The following is a 17,621-nucleotide window of genomic DNA, read 5'->3' as shown; positions in this document are numbered from 1 at the left end:
CGGGTGCGGCGCGGGGGCCGGACTACACTTCCCAGCAGGCACCGCGGCCGGAGGAATACATCACCCAGGCGGCTCCGCGCCGCCGCTCCGCGCATGCGCCGCCGAGGGCTGGGCTGTTGCTCCCTGACGGGTGGCTGCGGCGGGTCCTCGCCATGGAGTCCTACGACGTGATAGCGAACCAGCCCGTCGTGATAGACAACGTGAGTGCGGGCGGCCGCGCGTCCCGGGAGCAGGGAGGGCGGGAGGGGCCCGCGGGCCGCAATCCCTTTGTCATCGGGGATGGCCGCGCCCCGCCCGCTGCCCCCCCATTCGCCGGCCTGGCCGCCGCCTCGGGCCCTCGTACAGCGCCGTACGCTGCGTCCTCGCAGGCCGCCGCCGGGGCGGGGCCGCCGCGGTTCAGCGCACCGCGATTGGCTGAGGTGCTTGCCTGTCACCCGCTGGAGGGCCGCTGCCCCTCACTGATGGGGAGCGGCCCCCGCCGCCGCCGAGGTGCTTGCTGGCTGGGAGGGTCGGGGTAAGCCCATTGGCTGGGGCGGCTGTCAGTCAGCGGGGACAGCCCGCCGTTACCTGTCGAAGCGGGGCGCCTCCCGACTCGCCCTCGCCGAGAGCACCTGTGCTCATTGGTAGGTGGAGCTGTCCGTCAGGCGGGGCTGCACCCCCAGCTCTGCGGCCCCGCCTTGTCCCTCTTTGTGCCGGGGGGACAATGGGGGCCGGTGGGCCCGGCCTTGGCCGGACTCCCAGCATGCTCTGGGGGCAGGCCCTGGCCCGGCTCCCAGCGTGCTCTGCGGCTGTCTGCTCTTCTCAGTGGGACCGTGCTGGAGGTGGTGCCCTGCAGCCGGCCCCCGGTCACAGCCAGCGCCCTGACAGGCCCCCCGTCACAGCCAGCGCCCTGACAGACCCTGCGAGAGCAGAATGGCCCCCCCAGTACCAGCTGCCTGCTGCCAGCGCATCCAGCAAAGTGGTCGCTGCAGGGGAGGGCCGGCACGCAAGGCACGGCTTCCCGTGCCGAAGGCCGCAGGAGGCAGAGCTGCTGAAGGAACTGCTCCCAGCGTGGGTTGCATCAGCTTTAGTTTGACAGTGGGGTGTGGTGTCGCAGATGGCTGCTCCTCGCTGATAATGCTTCTCATTAGCTCAAAGCAGACCTTCAACCTGTGTGGGTAGTAGCTCAGTTTGAGGTGAATGAGAGTGATTGTGTGCCTTGTTGGGTTACTTCTGGGTCCAGTTCTGATCAGCCCCGTCCATGCTGTCCTGCCAAGAGAAGGGACCATCCAGGAAGGGGTGGGAGGGAGCCTCCTTCAGTGCAGTGAGTCGCAAATTCATGCTCCTCCCTACTGACCTCTACTGCCAGTGATTCAGATTTTGTTCTTTCAGAGGATCAGTGTTGTGCTCCCATTTTTCTCCTTAAACTTAATTTCTGCTGAATTTTTTTGCCATATGACATATGGACTTGCTAGCCTAGCACTTCTCAACGTACTGTTTTTTTTTCTCCTCATAAGCTGAATGATTATACGTCTTGGATCAAGCTATTATTCTTCTGACCTCTTCTTTATTACTGATCCCAATTTCCTCTGTACGACTTGAGCTCTCTGGTACAGTTTTGGTTTTGCTTCTTCCCCTGGAGTCACAGCAGAGAGATTTAGGTTAGACATTGAAGGAAAATATCTAATGGAAAAGAAGATTAAGCAGTAGAATTGACTATGTGGAGAAAAACATGTTATCTGTCTTCTTTATTGGACACATGAAAGAGTAAGTTAGGTTGATTGTTCTTAGAAATTACTAGAGTAGCACTGACCTTGGTGTGGTGTGCAGTGATTAGCTAACCATTAAAGTTATTTCCGGGCACTCTGGTACTGTGAGGATGTTTGTTGCGCTGTAGTCATATAATAGCAGCCTATATCTAATTTCAGCCGTCGTTTTGTTCTTTAGCGCAATGACTGCTGTCCCTGCTTCAGACCTAAAGAAGGGCTCATGTGCCAGCAACTGACTCTGTTTCTTTTCTTATTTTACTGGCTGGTCTTCTAAAAGTTAATTCTTTTTTTTTTCTCTGATGAATGAGTTCCCTCCCTTCCCATCCCTGTACAAGAAGTAGAATGAAGCAGTTGTTGTGACAGCTGCCTTTAGCACTGTCAGACTGTCAGCCGAGGAGCCTTGTGGTGACACTGCATTTTTGGTACTCTTCTGAGTTCAAACAGGGTGGGAAGTGGAGCTGCACAGAGCAGGTACTGCTGTCCCTGCTGTCTCATTACTGCTTTACCTCAGAGAGCTGCAGGCAGCTTTTCAGGGCTGGACGTTATCCCGTCTCATGTATACATGGGTATGGGGGTTGGAAACGAGATACTGAGCTGGTGAACAAGCCAGACCCTCCTAGTTCCAGCCCTGCTCTAGTATCTCAGCATGTTCCAACAGGACATTAAGGTATGTAGCTAAAAACTCACCAAGGAGGTTGTTTTCTCTTGCCAAACAGTACGCTCAGCTTCATGTTTTCAGCAGGGAGAACTTTGTAATATGCAGTGGGAGGTTGGAGCTCTACCCCAGCACAACCTTAATACTCCTCATTGTCCAATAAGTAATTTTTAAAATAATTCTGTTCCCATCTTGCACTTGAAGAAGTTCTCTCTGAAATAAATGGTCTTGGAGCCCTGATGAATGTAATGCGTGTGTAAGCAGATAGCATGGTTCAGCCGTGGCCGAAGCAAGTGCGTATTCCTTGACCTCCATGGAATTGTCTCTGTTTACATAAAAGAGGATAAAATTTGTCTTTGTAGTCTTAAGCGGTGGTATTTTAACAGCTGAGCTGTCACTGAGGGCTATTGTGTCTTTGGTTTGTTCTTGATCTTACAAAATGTGTATCTAATAAAATAGTTTTACAACAGTATGAAGCATGCACTCTCCATAAGAAGTTCTACACAGCAGGTTGGCTCTCCTGGCGATTTCCATTTAAATTTGAGTCCTAAATGCATCAGGATGAATGAATCAATAACTGACTAGCTACAGAGGCAGCGGAAGAGGCATCTTCAGTTACTTCAGGGTACTCACGAGATTTTTCTGTGTGATTATCTTAACCTTTACATTTGACATGTAGTTTTTCTTTGTTCTTTTATTCTTTTGCTCAGATTAAAAAAAAAACAAACAAACAACCAAACGAAACAAGAAAACCCCACGACAACAAAACCCCCCAAAAAACAAAACCAAAAAATACGAGATGAAAGCACAGCCAGGATAGCTACTGGTGGAAGGATGTTAATATTGAAATTCTTTTAAGTTGTAATAAATCAGAGCTTGTAGCAGAAGGGAGGATGCATAGTTTTTTGTTTATTTGAAACAAAGATGAAAAAACAGGTCTTTACTTTAAACCTTCTGAATCAGCCAGGGTTATTTAAAATTTTAAACCTTTTCCTTTCATTGTATAGGAATCTCAAGCTGGTCTATAATAAATAGATTTACTCAGTGTGCACATCTTCAAAGAAGTAAAATGTTTTCAAGAAAAATTGAACGGGTCAGAAGGTGCTGTCAGGTCTTTGTAGTGTGGAGATAGCAAACAGCTGTGCGCGCTTCAGTCCGAGGCACTTGGAAGCACAACTGTGTTGCAGTCCCATCCTGCCGGCCCATTCAAAACAGTCACTCGTCTTTGACTCCAGCTAGGAATTCTGAACTGACAACACATTTGGTTAACTTTGAACTTCAGTATGTAAATCTTAAAATGCATAACTTGCTGGGAGTCTCATCAGGACACGCTGGGTACTTTTTGGCCTGGCATAAGGAGGTTTCAATCTCTGTGTTAAAATAGGAGCATCATTGTTCTCCTGAAACCGCTTCCCAGCAGCAGACTGTGCTGGCAGCAAGATCAGTCATTATCTTAAAGCAGTCAGTAAGCAAAATATTCTGATGTGGTTATGCTACTGTGTTTGATTCAACTTTTTTTGCTACAAGGCTTGACAAGGGATGGTATTATTTGCCAGGTAGAGAGTTGTTTATAAGCTATGATAAGGAAAATCAAAAGAGTGGGTTTGTTTTATTCCTTGCTTTGCTTTGAAGTGAATAGCCAGAGGAGAGTCTGTCTAAAGGAAAGTCTTTTTAAGGCTTCGCAGGCCACTTTGTCGCACCGGTCGGTACCTGTTAGTGCAGACTTTGGGATGCGACTGGAGCCAGTCCCTCTTGCTCAGAGGGTGTGGTCCTGCCCAGATGCCAGCTTGGATGTGCTCTTTGAGCCAGCCTGGCTGCAGGCGTTTGTCAGGAGACGATGACTGGAGTGATCTAGCTTTTGTAACTAGCTAGGTCTGGTTTGCAGAGTATTCCTGATACTCCTCCTACAGATGCATCCTGGCCACTCTGACTCTGTGGGTTTTGGAGCAGGAGTGCCCCAGCCTCGGTGGCAAAGCACACATGCTCTATGCAAAGCCTAGCACCTCGGCTGAAACTGCTGATGAAAGTAGCTTCAGAATAAGGCACTTGACTGTGAACTGGAGAGGCTGGGGCTGCCCCGCATTCCTTTGTGCTGAGCCTGCTCTGGCTGGTAACCTCTGGCGCTGGAACGGGGCAGGCAGCTGGGACAGCAGCATCGGAAACCACTGCAGCCAGAGCTTGTCTGGCAGAGCCCTGAGCAACTCATTTGGCCTCGGCCTCCAAGTGAAGGCAGTGATGCTGACCCACGGAGAGGTGGCGGGAAGGGGAAAGCAGTGGAGGGGCTGTGTTGCTACTAATTTTAAAATGCTCTGGGACAGCCAAAATGTCTTTTTGGCCTCTTAAACATAGCAGTCTTGCTTCAAAGCCATTTGGAGTGAACAGGCACTTCATAGGTCACTGGTCTCAGTGCAAACTCCTGTGCTTTGCTCCTGGTACGCAATAAAATGGAACTGCTTCTCTTTCTGCAGAAGACTTGCACCCATGGTAGTCTGGGATTATCTGTGAAACTGCATATCCAAGGAGATCCCATGCAAGTCTGCTCCTTAGCAAAACTCGGGTGTTCCTGCAAGCTGTTCATTGTTTCAAGATGTCATTCCCTTGTGCAGGGAGAGGAAATGGAGGAGGGGAAGGAGTCGCGCAGATCCGTGCTGATGATGGGGTTCCCGGGATGCCTCCGGATGATACCGACGGGGATGGGAGCTGTGGGGCCAGATGCCCAGCACCCTGCCAGGGCCTCCCTGTGACTCGTTTTACCCGCACTGTGTTTGCTGCCTGTGCTGATTTGAAAATCGCAGAAGGCTTTTTGGATTTGCGCCTTTCTGACTGCCATGCATAATTTCTTCTTCCTTGTCCATTTTAAATAAGCCTTATCCTGTCAGCCACTCTTCCTGCTTCCAGCCCTTCCTCTTGCAGTCTGACTGGCACCTTTTGTTCTTTCCAGACCCCAGTCTGAGTTTGTTTCCAGTGTCTTTTCTGGCCACATTTTTGTCATCTGCCTCCTTAGTGTTAGCTAGTTTGTCCACCACCTGATCTTTCCTCTAGTCTCCTCTCCAACCTGTTTCCTTTCCTTATCTACTCCTTCCTCTGACTTTATCCACCCTCCCTCCCTCCATCCTTTCCAAATCCACTTCTGAAAGGCCTGCAGCCTTCATCCTCCCCCTTTTAGCAGTAGTCCCCGAAGCTGTCAGGATTCAGTTGCTGTTGCTCAGCTTTCTGGAGTGCTGTGCTCCACCCAGATAGTATTTACGATCGATAGAAAACTGCAGAGCTGGGATTTAGCCTCCTGCACTCCTAGGAGTAGCATTGGGTAGAAAAATACTTGTCTGTGCAGAGCGGCATTTGGGTGTGTGTGCAGAGCGGTACCAGGATGGTCCCGGGTGTTTGTGCCGTGTGTGATGTGTCGCTGCCAGGCAGGGTGCCAGTTACTCCCCTCTAGTGGCCAAGCTGACCTGCTGGCACCTTCCTATCCCCAACCCTGCCTGGAGGACCAGTGGCTGGGCAGCTTTATTCCTGGTAAAAAGAAGAGGATCTGGCAGTGCTGATGTGCTTTGCACCTCATTTAAAATTTGTGAAGATGACTGAATGAATGGTAAGCTCACGTATTTATCTGTTCCTCCCACAGGGCTCTGGCGTGATTAAAGCAGGTTTTGCAGGTGATCAAATACCGAAATACTGCTTTCCAAACTAGTAAGTGTTCTGCTGGTCTTGGTAAGTTGTTAGTACTGTGTACCAATTCTTTGATGCTTAGAGGGGAAGAACAGTCCAGTTTTGTAACTGGAGAAATGAGTTGTTCTTTTTCTGCCTGCTGTATGGAAGCATCAGGGAGAGGAGATCTCTGCTATTAAGTACTTTGAGATTTTCTAGGGGGAGGGGGAAACAAACCATAAAAGATGTCTTGTCAGTTTGTCAGGCTCAACACTCAACCAAAGCTGTAGGATCCATTAGTCAAGGCATTCCTTTTCCAACCTAAACAATTCTGTTACAACACCAGGAAAAAGACAAAAGTTGGAACGAGAGGTGTGAAGACCTCTGTATTTCTTTGGTGTGTGGTCTGACGTTTTGATTCCTGCCAAACTTCCTTGGATGTTTTATGAGCGTTTTACTAGAAGAAGGACTGCTAAATCAGGAACTTGAAGAGTCACTGGCTTTTATTTTCAGTAGGGTGGTTTTTTAATGAGTGTATTTTTGTTCTGAGCAACGTGTTCTGTATGGTGAGGTAGAGTATGTGACTATAAATGTCTAGTCTGAGGAGCCTACCTGAGGTCAGGCAACACCATGTGGGTCTGTCAGCTCAAACCGTTGCTCAGTCTGGCCATGTTCACCCCAGACGCTGCTGGAACCGATAAGTCCTGAATCATCAAGGAAAGGGCGGTCAGACTTAGCTGGCTTACGTCCTGTCAATTCAGAAGTGACTACAATCTGTTCCTTTCACCTCTAATTCTGAGATTAGCTCAGACAGAGCAAACCTGGGCTTGCCTGTGCCTGGTAGTGCCCCCAGACTCTTCCATCGCTTTAGAAAGTACCGGTTAGGACAGAGAGGAACACAAAGTAGTTAATCCTTGGGTGCATCTGAGCTCACTCTCTCTAGAAGCATTTATATTCTTGCCTCTGTTCTAGTGTGGGCAGACCAAAGCATGTTCGTGTCATGGCTGGTGCTTTAGAAGGGGACATTTTCATTGGTCCAAAGGCAGAGGTAAGAAAAATTGTATACTGCACTTCTCCATTTGTCTCAGAATGCTGCTGTAAGGTGGGGCTGTAGTAGATGTGCTTGAAAGGGCTGTGGTTCCTTGGTATCAGCGTATAGATCTGAAGAGCAGAACAGATTTGTCACTTTTAAGCGTGTCCAAGGTGGAATGGGAAGCTTCATGAAATTCTTGTGCCAACCTATTGACCACAGACCTTTTCCCCAAGTCCTTCTGTATCTCTCCTTTTTTTTCTAGGCTACTTCTAGGTCTGTGTGGTTACATTCCTATCTTTTTAACTGGGACTTTTAGAAATGGACCCTACTTGATTGCCTTTTATCTCCCGGGTGCGGGCAAGAAGCTTGTTTCCCACAGTCCCGCTTTTGTCAGCATGTATGGTCTCATATTTCTCATGAGCCCTCCGAACTACAATCCCCAATATCACACTGTTATGTTTTATGTCCTGACCAAGCTGGCAGAACAAAGATACCATTTGGTAGGTGTCTGTATGTTGGCTTGAAAACTGTTAGGCTGGAATGTGCTCTGCAAGTGCCAGACTTTCCTACTTGGTATAAAAAGGCCTTGTTCAATCTTGTGAATCCTGTTCTGGGAGAGGTGTTTGTTACTCATGTTCATTTTTTGCCCTATGTGCTAGAGATGAATTGTCTTTTAGTGGAATCAAAGATAAGTGAGTCTAACAGATTAAATCGTAGTCATAGTGCTCAGAAATGTGATTGATTGAGTCTCTGACAGATATGCTCTATTGTTGTTTCTGTTTGCTCAGGAGCACAGAGGTCTCCTCTCAATCCGATACCCGATGGAACACGGCATAGTGAAGGACTGGAACGACATGGAGCGCATTTGGCAGTATGTGTATTCAAAAGACCAGCTTCAGACATTCTCAGAGGAGGTGAGATACCTCATTATGTAATGGCACAGGTGTCATTCAGTGTGTATATAACAGCAGGAACCTTTGAACTCCAGGAAGGATTTGGGTCTTCTCCTTTGCTCGTCTTTCTAAATGTGTCTGTTGTTAAATTCAGCTCTTTTCACCTCGCAGGAGATTCTGCAAAAGAAGTGTCCAAGCTAATTCTTCCTCAGATCTAATGTTCTGGCCTGACTGAAAACCTGACTTGCAGCATTTGTTATTCACACTCTCTCATGGTTCTGCTCTAGGCCAAGTGCTCCTAACTTTTCCTGTTCTGCCTGCACATCAGGCACATCCACTCAGCAGAGATGGGATTTAGAGTGAGGAAGGAGAAAACCACAATTCTGTGGTCTGGAAGGAGCTGACCAAACATTATTAAATGACTCAGAGCAGTAGGTTGTATACGTGGAGTAGGAATATTTCTGCCTGTTTGTGCTGAGACCGTATACCTTCACACTTTCTTAGGGTCAGTTTATTTTGGGCATTCTGGCTCACTTTTGGCACTGAGAGTCAACTTCTTTGTCCTTCATGGGGCAGGGTCGCTCATAGAATAGATTTCCTAATGCTTCTTCAGAACTAGACCAGAACCCTGCTGGTCTTCCAACTTGATAGAGGTTATTCACAGTCTAACACAGCTCAGTAGCTGAAATTATTCTCTTCTACCTGTCCTCTTGTGCCAGTGGTTCCTAAAGTGGATAAATAAGCAGAAATTTTCAGGAACACACATCTAGCTGCCTCCTAGTTATTGCAGCACAGCTCCTTCTTTTCTTTACCAGCATCCTGTGCTGCTGACGGAAGCACCCCTAAACCCACGCAAGAACAGAGAGCGTGCTGCTGAGGTGTTTTTTGAGACCTTCAATGTGCCAGCACTATTCATCTCCATGCAAGCAGTGCTTAGCCTGTAAGTGTCTTTTGTCTTTGATTTGTGCTTGTGAAATGTTGCCATTATATCTATTTCTTCACAAATGGAAAAAAAAACAAAAAACTGTGGAAGACCATGCTGATGTCTGACATCCCCTTTTCCAGCAAGAACTGAAACTCAATTTTAATTTCTGTAATAAAGACTTTATAGGAAATTGCTGAACTATGATGAGACCTGGGTTTTTGAGTTTTTTAGCCACTGTTCCTGTGAGATCTCTGCTTCCTGAGTTGAGCCTGGATGTGCTGCATACTTGGGGTCACTTTGAATTGCTTGTTCTGACTCGATTGTTTGCCCTTTGCCAGCTACGCGACTGGGAGGACTACAGGAGTGGTGCTGGACTCTGGGGATGGCGTTACCCATGCAGTTCCCATCTATGAAGGCTTTGCCATGCCTCACTCCATCATGCGGATTGACATTGCTGGCCGTGATGTCTCACGCTTCCTGCGTCTCTATCTCCGGAAGGAAGGCTATGACTTCCACACAACCTCCGAGTTTGAGATTGTCAAGACCATCAAGGAGGTGATGCACTGTCTGTTTTTGTGGTTATCCAAGAAGGGATTTCTGCCCAAGGGAAGTCATGACTCGGGAAATCTAGTGGGAGGTGCCAGCCTACCTAGCTCCACACCTCATTCCTTTATGTACCTGAGGAAGACTAGGGCCACTGAGATGATTAAAGGACTGGAGCATCTCTCATGTGAGAAAAGGCTGAGAGAGCTGGGACTGTTGAGCTGCGAGAAGAGAAGGCTGGGGAGGATCTCATCAATGTATATAAATGTCTGAAGGGAGTGTGCAAAGAAAACAGAGCCAGGGTCATTTCAGTGATGTCCAGTGACAGGAGGCACAAACTGAAGCACAAGAGGTTCTATCTGAACATAAACTTTTTTACTGTGAGGATGACCAATCACTGGCACAGGTTTTCCAGAGAGTTGTAGAGTCTCCATCCTTAGTGATACTCAAAAGCCTTCTGGACAAAAGCCTGCTGAGTCAGCAGCCAGTGCCAGGGCTCCAGACCATTAATGAGCTATTCTTGAGCCTGTGACCTACCAGCAAAGGACCATAATGGAAACAGTTTGCTTGTTCTGCATGGCTGTAGCGCAGTGTGGCTGTGCTGAGGGAGCAGTGCTTGTGCTTCATGTTGTGGTTATAGCTGAATGGCTTTTGCCTGTTGCCCAGAGCTGGAGACTTCCTAGGGTTGTAGATTTTAACCCGGTAGCTGCTCTCTGTTCTACAAGTGCTGATTGCTGAATGGGACTAAAAAAACTGAGGTGTGCAGATACTGCAGCATCTGTGGACCAGAAGAGCTAGTGATCAGGGGCTTGCTGGAGAGCTCTTTGCTTCAGAAGAAGCCTGTCTTGTACCAAGCATCAGTTGCAGTGGAGTTGCAGTGGCCTTATGGGACAAAGCAAGAGACTTGTGCTCTTCATAAATGGCAAAGGCTCACTTTGCATTTTGAGCGATGAAACTGTTAAAAGATGTTGTGCTGACTGTTGAATGCAGCATCTTGCACCAGTGCAATCTTTTCTCAGGACCATACGCTTAGGAAAACAAGGAGCAGGGGAAAGTGAGCCAAGTCCTGCTTTGCATCTTGACTATCCTCACCAGTGAGGCTGCTGAAGAAAAGAGGAAACAGCCTGATGTTCACTCTCCAACCTACAGCTTTTGCTTTACTTTAATCTTAATTTTACCTGGGGGAAGTGTTACAGATTTCTAGGATATATGTGCCTGGAAGTTGCAGTGAGATTTCTATTGATGCTGATGCCATTTGTGACTTGATTTGCAAATCTGAGGAGTGTGGCTTCTTGTGTGTGCAGCTTTCTTGCCTCAGGAGAGGTTTGGATATGCAGCCCGATTGCACAATGGCAAGCACAAAGCTGCGATCCTGAACATGGGAGTTTCTCAGTCCCAAAAGCTGCATGTCCGTCTGACTCGAGAATTTTTTTTATTTTTTTTTAAGGAGAAGAATATTGGGAAAGAAATTTGGGGATGGTGAAAAGTCCAGAGGATAAATTACCTTAAAAGAGGAACCCTTAATACCTACTTCAGCACAAACCTTATTCTCTGTTTCTTGGTTTACTGTGAGGGTGGTCAAACACCAGAACAAGTTGCCTGGAGAGGTTTGTAGATTCTCCATCTGTGGAGGTACTCCAGGCATGGTTTTGGGCAGCCTGCTCTAGCTGGCCCTGCCTGAGCAAGGGGGTTGGACTAGATTATCTCAAGAGGCTCCCTCCAACCTAAATGTTTCAGTGATTCTGCTTAGATTTTTTTTTTTTTTAAATCCCCAAATGATAATGATTTGCAATAGCAAAGCTTACTGTGGAATAAAAAATACGGGGTGCTGGGGCAGTTTGAAAAGTCGAAGTATTTTGTTTCTTGTAACTCAAAATATAGGTGGGCAATGGGACATGAGCAGTTTAGATCATGTTAAGAAATTTTTGCTGTTACCTCTTGGTTGTCGTTTGTCCTGTGGAAATGTAATACTGGACTTTCTTCCTGCTCCTAATCTGTTGCAAAGTTACCTGAGCCCACCTTTATATGAGGTTAATGTCACTAAAGGTGTTTCAAGTGAGTATTTTACTTTGCCCTACAGTAGGTTGGAAGCGCTCACAGGATAGTTACCCCATCTGCACTGGAGGGAGGTAACTCCTAAGCAGTAAGAGAGAGCTGGAAGCAAGAGGTGAGCAGCAGCTGGAGGGGGTGTGAGCATCCTTGATGTCTCTAATCATCACATGGAGCTGTAGCATGAATAGGTATTTTACCTGATGTGAACCCAAAAAGTCTTTTCCCCAGCATAAAATATTGTTGAAATTGGTCTCCCCAAAGTGATACACAGGTTTTGATTGTTAGTGAGAGAAGTGTTTTATCAGAGGCATTTGGGTTTACCCTTCTCATCTCCCTCTCCCTGACTGTTTCCTCTGCAGCGTGCCTGCTACCTGCCAATAAACCCCCAGAAGGATGAAACTCTGGAGACAGAGAAGGCTCAGTACTACCTGCCAGACGGAAGCACTATTGAGGTTTGTGAGGATCGCTCTAGGAGGATTCCTAATGTGAAGCACAGGGTTTCCAAAACAGCCTTCTGCCTAGTGATGGGAATTTTAACACAGTATTAAGTGGGAGGGGATATCATCAGAACTCATCCCAGGCTGTTGACTGGGCACTAGAATTTTTAGGGGAAGAAAACATCGTTAGAAACCTCACAACTTCTACTGGAAATCCTGGGTGAGGATACAGCCTGACCGTGGGGACTCTGAGCTGTTGGAGTGCAGGCTCTGACCTAGCAAATCTTTATGCAGATCAGGTATGGAGTGTGGGCAGCTGTCAGCTCAGTAAATTCAGCAGTGGTTTCGTATGTGGCATTTGTCCTGCCTAGAGGGGCAGAAACAATTGCTTTGAGATTGAGTTAGGAATACTCCTCAAAAGACTAAACCCTCTGTAGAATGGTTGAAGAAGAGGAAATACAGGTCTTACCTTCAGCAGCAGGGGTGGATCTGCTCCCTTTTCTGCTGTGACCTGCTGTACGAGCAAGTTTATTTATCTCTTTAATCTGCAAAATGGAAATAGCGCCTTTCCTAGGAGCAGTAGACCAAACTGGTATTCACGTGGGAGCCAGTGATGCAGCATGAATGTCCAGGAAACTTGGTTACTCTGAAGTTTCACCCAAGATAGGCAGGCCCAAACTGTAGACACTGAACAGAGCCACACTGCTTTCTCATCTCCTCTGTGCTAACTTTTCCCCTTGCAGATCGGCCCTGCCCGTTTTCGAGCCCCAGAGCTCCTGTTCCGGCCGGACCTGATAGGGGAGGAATGTGAAGGACTCCACGAGGTGCTCGTTTTTGCCATTCAAAAATCAGACATGGACCTGAGGCGAACGCTGTTCTCCAACATCGTGCTGTCTGGAGGCTCCACGCTTTTCAAAGGTTCCTGACTCTCTTTCTTCAGTGGGCTGTGACATACCTGATCTCTTGCTTCCTTCTCGTGTGAAACTGGGAAGATAACCTAGATCACCCTCTTGTCCTGTGGGCTGAGGGCCGTGGGAACTCTGCTCTCTCAGAGGGGATTACTGTCTAGTTTTCTGAGTCCTGGTTATGCAAGACACCTCTGCCCTTTTGTACATCTCATCCTGGGCTTGAAGGGCTTTTATTGTTTTTCTCCTATCACTCTGCCTGTACCAGAACTGAGTAGCTGTGTTCATTCCTGCTGCTGTAGTTTGGGATATTTGACACTAGGTACTTAAAAGGCTTTAGCTTCTCCTAAGGTTCCTTAGGTATCAGGTGTGCGAGAGTCCAGTGGTCCTGGTACTGCATGAAGCGTCAGCTACATCTGTGCAGAAAGCTTTCTACCCATCCCCTCAGGGCTCAGCTGATCCCCATCGACTTAAAGCTATCCTCTGCCCGACCTGTCAGCCTGTTATCCGCAGGTGGACATCTCCAGATAGGTCCTGGTTGTCCCATTCAAACCCTGTTCCCCTGTACAAATGGACTGGACACAGGAGGAAGGAACTGGCCTACCTGTGGTCTTAGCTAAAAATCTTGTTTATTTGTCTCAAGCTGCTGCTGAGGGACAGAGCCCGTTGTGCCAGTCTTTGAGGTCTGAGCGAGTCAGAATCATGTTACCTCACTGGCTGTTCTGTGCCTCTCCAAACTGGTCAGTCTGTGAGATCTGGAGGTGGGATATTTGAATAGGACTGCACAGGACATGTCCACATTCTTAGTAGATGGAACTTGGGATTTTGCTGAGGGGCTCAGATTACCCATTTTCTGTCTTGTGCAGGCTTTGGTGACAGGCTGTTGAGCGAAGTGAAGAAACTAGCTCCAAAGGATGTCAAAATAAGGGTAGGAGCAATCTTTTTTTGTGTTTATCACTTCCTATGTATGTTGTTTTGTGGCCTCTGCCCCCTTGAAAGAACCATGCTGAGAGTGCAGCTGCTACTTGCCTCAAACCAGAATTGGCTTTTTTGAGACAGCCCAACAGTATTTGCTGTTGTGATGAAAACCTGCTTGGTTTCATTACTGCGGAGGTAATGGAGGAGGAGGAAATGAGGAGGAAACTGACAACGTGACCCCTGTCCAGGATCCTGGACCACAGTGGCTGTTTTGGGTGGTGCTGCCACTGTGAAGATCCCACAAGATAAGATCTTTCCCACCAGAGGATCTCTCTTTCTGGTGGGAGAGATCATACCTGTGTTTGTCAGCGGTAGCGAAGGGGGGCAGCATGCCCAGAGGAGCAGACTGAAGCTTGGGAAGGTACTGACAGATTCTCTCTTTCTCCCAGATATCAGCTCCTCAGGAGAGATTGTATTCCACGTGGATTGGGTACGTACTGCGCAGTGACACGTCTTGCTGCGGGATGAGGGATGGGGAGGCGCAGCCTGTTGGCACTCACACTGCTGTCCCCTCTGCTGCAGTGTGTTGGGAGGGTTGCATCGTTCAGCTGTGCGATGCTCAGCATGGTTACTGAGCTGACTGCATCTGCACTGCCAGCCCCTTAGCCTTTTCTGTTCATTTTCTTCGTCTTACCAGTCTCAACATCCAGTCTAAGGTAGAACAAGCTCATAGGTAGTGCATTCCTTAGGGCAGGGGCTCTAGGTACATTCTCCCTCTTCTGTACGTCTTTGCTGCAGATCAGAACTGATCTCTGCTCCATAATCCTAGAAAGTGAGACTAGATCCTGTGTGAAGAGAGCTGGTGTTTGGAGCAGCACCAGCACGTTGTTTGGGGTGGCTGGTGCCAGGCACTGTAGTGCTGGCACCTTTGAGGCTAACAGGAGAGGAAGTGACTGTCCAGGGAGGGTTTCTGGGAACCTCAGCACCTTTCTGAATCATGGAAGTGTTGCACAATAGAAACAGCTCATCTCTGCTGAGATAGAGAGTGCCCCCAATGCTTTCCTTTAACCCATAATATGCCTCTCTCTCCCCAGTGGCTCCATCCTGGCCTCGCTGGACACCTTTAAGAAAATGTGGGTTTCGAAAAAGGAATATGAAGAAGACGGAGCTCGTGCCATCTACCGAAAAACCTTCTAGCCCTGGGACCTGTCCTCAGTCTCCTCCGAAGACTCACTTCAGTTCTAAACTCGCTTTTCTGAGTCCGAGTGTCTGAGAGCTGCCTGTGTGTGTGTGTGTGCGCCAGCATGCCCCGATGTCACTGAGCAAAGACAGCAGCAGCAGCAGGAGGGTTGTATTAGTACTACTAACTACTTATTTTTTTATTTTATTTTTGTTGGTTTTTTTTTTTAAACTGAAAGGAGAAAATACCAGTCTGAATTTCTCCAGAATGGCCCATTCCTTTTTCATTTCAGTCCCTTAATTTCTGTATCGCAATCACATCAGTCACTGTAAAACAAACATGCAAGCAAAAACAAAGGGAACAGTTTATAGAAACTGCCTCGCAAGCCAGAAGGGAGCCAACCACTGCAGAACGCTCACGCAGGCTTTACTCAGCCTGGCTGCAACGCCTGGATTGTCTGGAAACACAAAGCTGAGGCCTCATCGCTACTTTCCTCTTCAGCAGTGTCTCCACCATCAGTAGGTTTTTGAAGTTGTTTTTAATGTATTTTTTTATTACAGGAAAGCACATTCTCAACAGTTAAGCCCATTTGCCCCCACTGTTTTTGGTGCGTGAGTGCGTGTATGCGTGTGTAACTTCTTAGCCCGATGTGTGGGTCTGCACTGCAGCTGGAGAAGTTGGTGATAGGACTTAGTTTGTATTGCATGGAGTAGAACAAAGCAAATCTAATCAGCTATCATTGTACTAGACGGTTATTCTCTTGTACCTTGTTTTAAATACCTTTTCTCCTCTGGAAGCAAGTGCCCCAGAGTGGGGGTGAAGGCACTTGTGTGTTCCCCCTCAACCTGCCAAGATTCACAGTGCTGAGTTCTCATGTTCTTTCTCTGTAAGAGTCGCGGCTGTTTCCCTCCTTCCTGCCATGTCAGGGCAAGGGAGCATGTATTTGCAGCCAGGCATAACTCTTGTGTACTTTATCCATTCTGGGGCAAAATAATAATTGGAAAGGTGCATTGTAATGTAAGAATTGTTTTATTTATTTAAATGTCTGAGGATATCGCAAATACTGACCACAGCACCTGGGAATTATACGCTTTGGGTCTTCTTTGAACACCTTACTCGGCTGTCCCTTGTTAACACTTCACAGCACATGTGCTCAGTGGAACAGCCAGCCAGCCCTGCACCACCACCCCTAACTGCTTATTATGGAGTCTGGCTGTTCTCTGTGAATACACTACAGGAGAGGACAATAAACTACCAGGACGTTGGTGCGAGTGGCAGGTTTGTGAGCAGGCAGCTAGCTGGATGGCCGTGTTCTGCTGCACTGCGTCTGCCTTCCTGCTCGCCTGGTGGCTGCTTTGCCTCTACTGCTTTTACAGCCACAGGCAGGCCTTCAGACCCGCTTGCGTTGGGTTGTGCCACTGTTTCCCCTTTTCTTATGCATTATTTGGGGCTCTTTGTTTTTTCCAGTGTCAGTTTCCTGCGATACCTGGCAGTAGCAGTGGAGCTGGAGTTGCTCAGAGGCAGTTCCTCCCTGTTCCTCTCCTTTGTGTTCATTGCTGCACGTCACCTCGGGGTCACCCTTGAGCGCAGAGATGGGGTAAGAGCTGGAGGGCTGCAGCCCTGCTGCAGAGGCATGGTGAAAGCTGGTGCATTGCCCCAGCTGTAAGCAGCACATTGGCCCTGTGGGAACCACATTCTCGGGGCTCAGACTGGGCTTGGAGGGGCTGCAGGCAGGCAGGTGTGGTGGTCTCTTCCCAGCTGAGGCCAGGTTGCTTGTTCACCTACCCCCGTCAAAGCAGACCCTGTTTTGTTTTTTTAAGCAAGAACCTGTCAGGTAGAAAAGGGCTGTCGATGCTCAGCTGCCTTTTGCTGGAAAAGCAGTTGTGTTCTTGCTGGTTTGCTGCAGCGTGTGGAGAGGAAGCAGCAAACCCCTCAGTTCAGTTACCGCATGCCCCAGGCAGCGCCAGTGATCTCTTCCTGCCCCTGCCAGCCCCTCCTCTGGCCTGGCAGAAGCAGCAGTGCCCCCTTTTGTAACCTGCAGTGACCAGACAGAAAGGTGCTGTCTCCGAGCTAGCATTCGTTTGATCTGCCTGACTGTTCCCTCGCACGCTGTCCAAATCATGTTGCCTGGTGGTGCCCAGCATACCTAAATAAAGTCATTCATAAACAACCCTCCAGCCTCCTGGCCTCATCTTCCCACATTTGCAATTTTAAGGAGGTAATTTTTGTTCTTCTCTTGCCTGTGCAGAATTGCTGGCTAGTCTGTACCAGGAGATGCCACGGCTGGTGCAGAATTGCCTTCCTGGTCTGGTTTTTATGCTGAGGGAGGAGACTACTGAGCTGCAGCTGTGGTCTGTGCTGGAGGTGCCCAAAGCTGCTCTTCTCCTCAGCAACCATTGTATGTTACATTTCCCACTGCAGACAGGTCAAGGGCAGTGGAGGGGGAGAGAAGCTGTCACTCAGGGCAGCCCAAGCACTCACAGGGCAAGCTTTGCTCACAGGCAGGCCTGGGGGCATGGGAAGGCAGCACAGGTCCCAGGCCTGTGGCTGTCCCCAGCCCAGAGCAGCAGCTGTGAGTGACTCACCTTCCCCCACTAGGCAGGCGATACACAAGCCTGCTGCTCCCCTCTGCCTGCCGACCTTCACCCCCCCCCCCACCCCCCGAAACAGGGCTAAGCACCAGCGCA

The 17,621-nt window shown here is 48.4% G+C and overlaps 1 protein-coding gene across 1 annotated transcript; it reads left to right on the top strand.

Annotated features, from left to right (window-relative positions):
- The first annotated feature begins 86 nt into the window (after positions 1 to 86).
- Positions 87 to 17,106, top strand: ACTR1A (actin related protein 1A). Its single transcript, XM_086752059.1, has 11 exons — positions 87 to 200; positions 6,026 to 6,090; positions 7,021 to 7,096; positions 7,870 to 7,995; positions 8,790 to 8,914; positions 9,238 to 9,454; positions 11,854 to 11,946; positions 12,675 to 12,849; positions 13,703 to 13,764; positions 14,204 to 14,244; positions 14,849 to 17,106. The coding sequence occupies exons 1-11, from the start codon at positions 153 to 155 to the stop codon at positions 14,949 to 14,951; spliced, it is 1,131 nt and encodes a 376-aa protein (XP_086608185.1). The 5' UTR covers positions 87 to 152; the 3' UTR covers positions 14,952 to 17,106.
- Positions 17,107 to 17,621: the final 515 nt, after the last annotated feature.

The sequence above is a fragment of the Chlamydotis macqueenii genome, chromosome 7 (genome assembly GCF_036417535.1).
Source record: "Chlamydotis macqueenii isolate bChlMac1 chromosome 7, bChlMac1.mat, whole genome shotgun sequence".
Classification (NCBI taxonomy): Eukaryota; Metazoa; Chordata; class Aves; order Otidiformes; family Otididae; genus Chlamydotis; species Chlamydotis macqueenii.
This window is presented reverse-complemented; position numbering and strand designations above follow the sequence as displayed.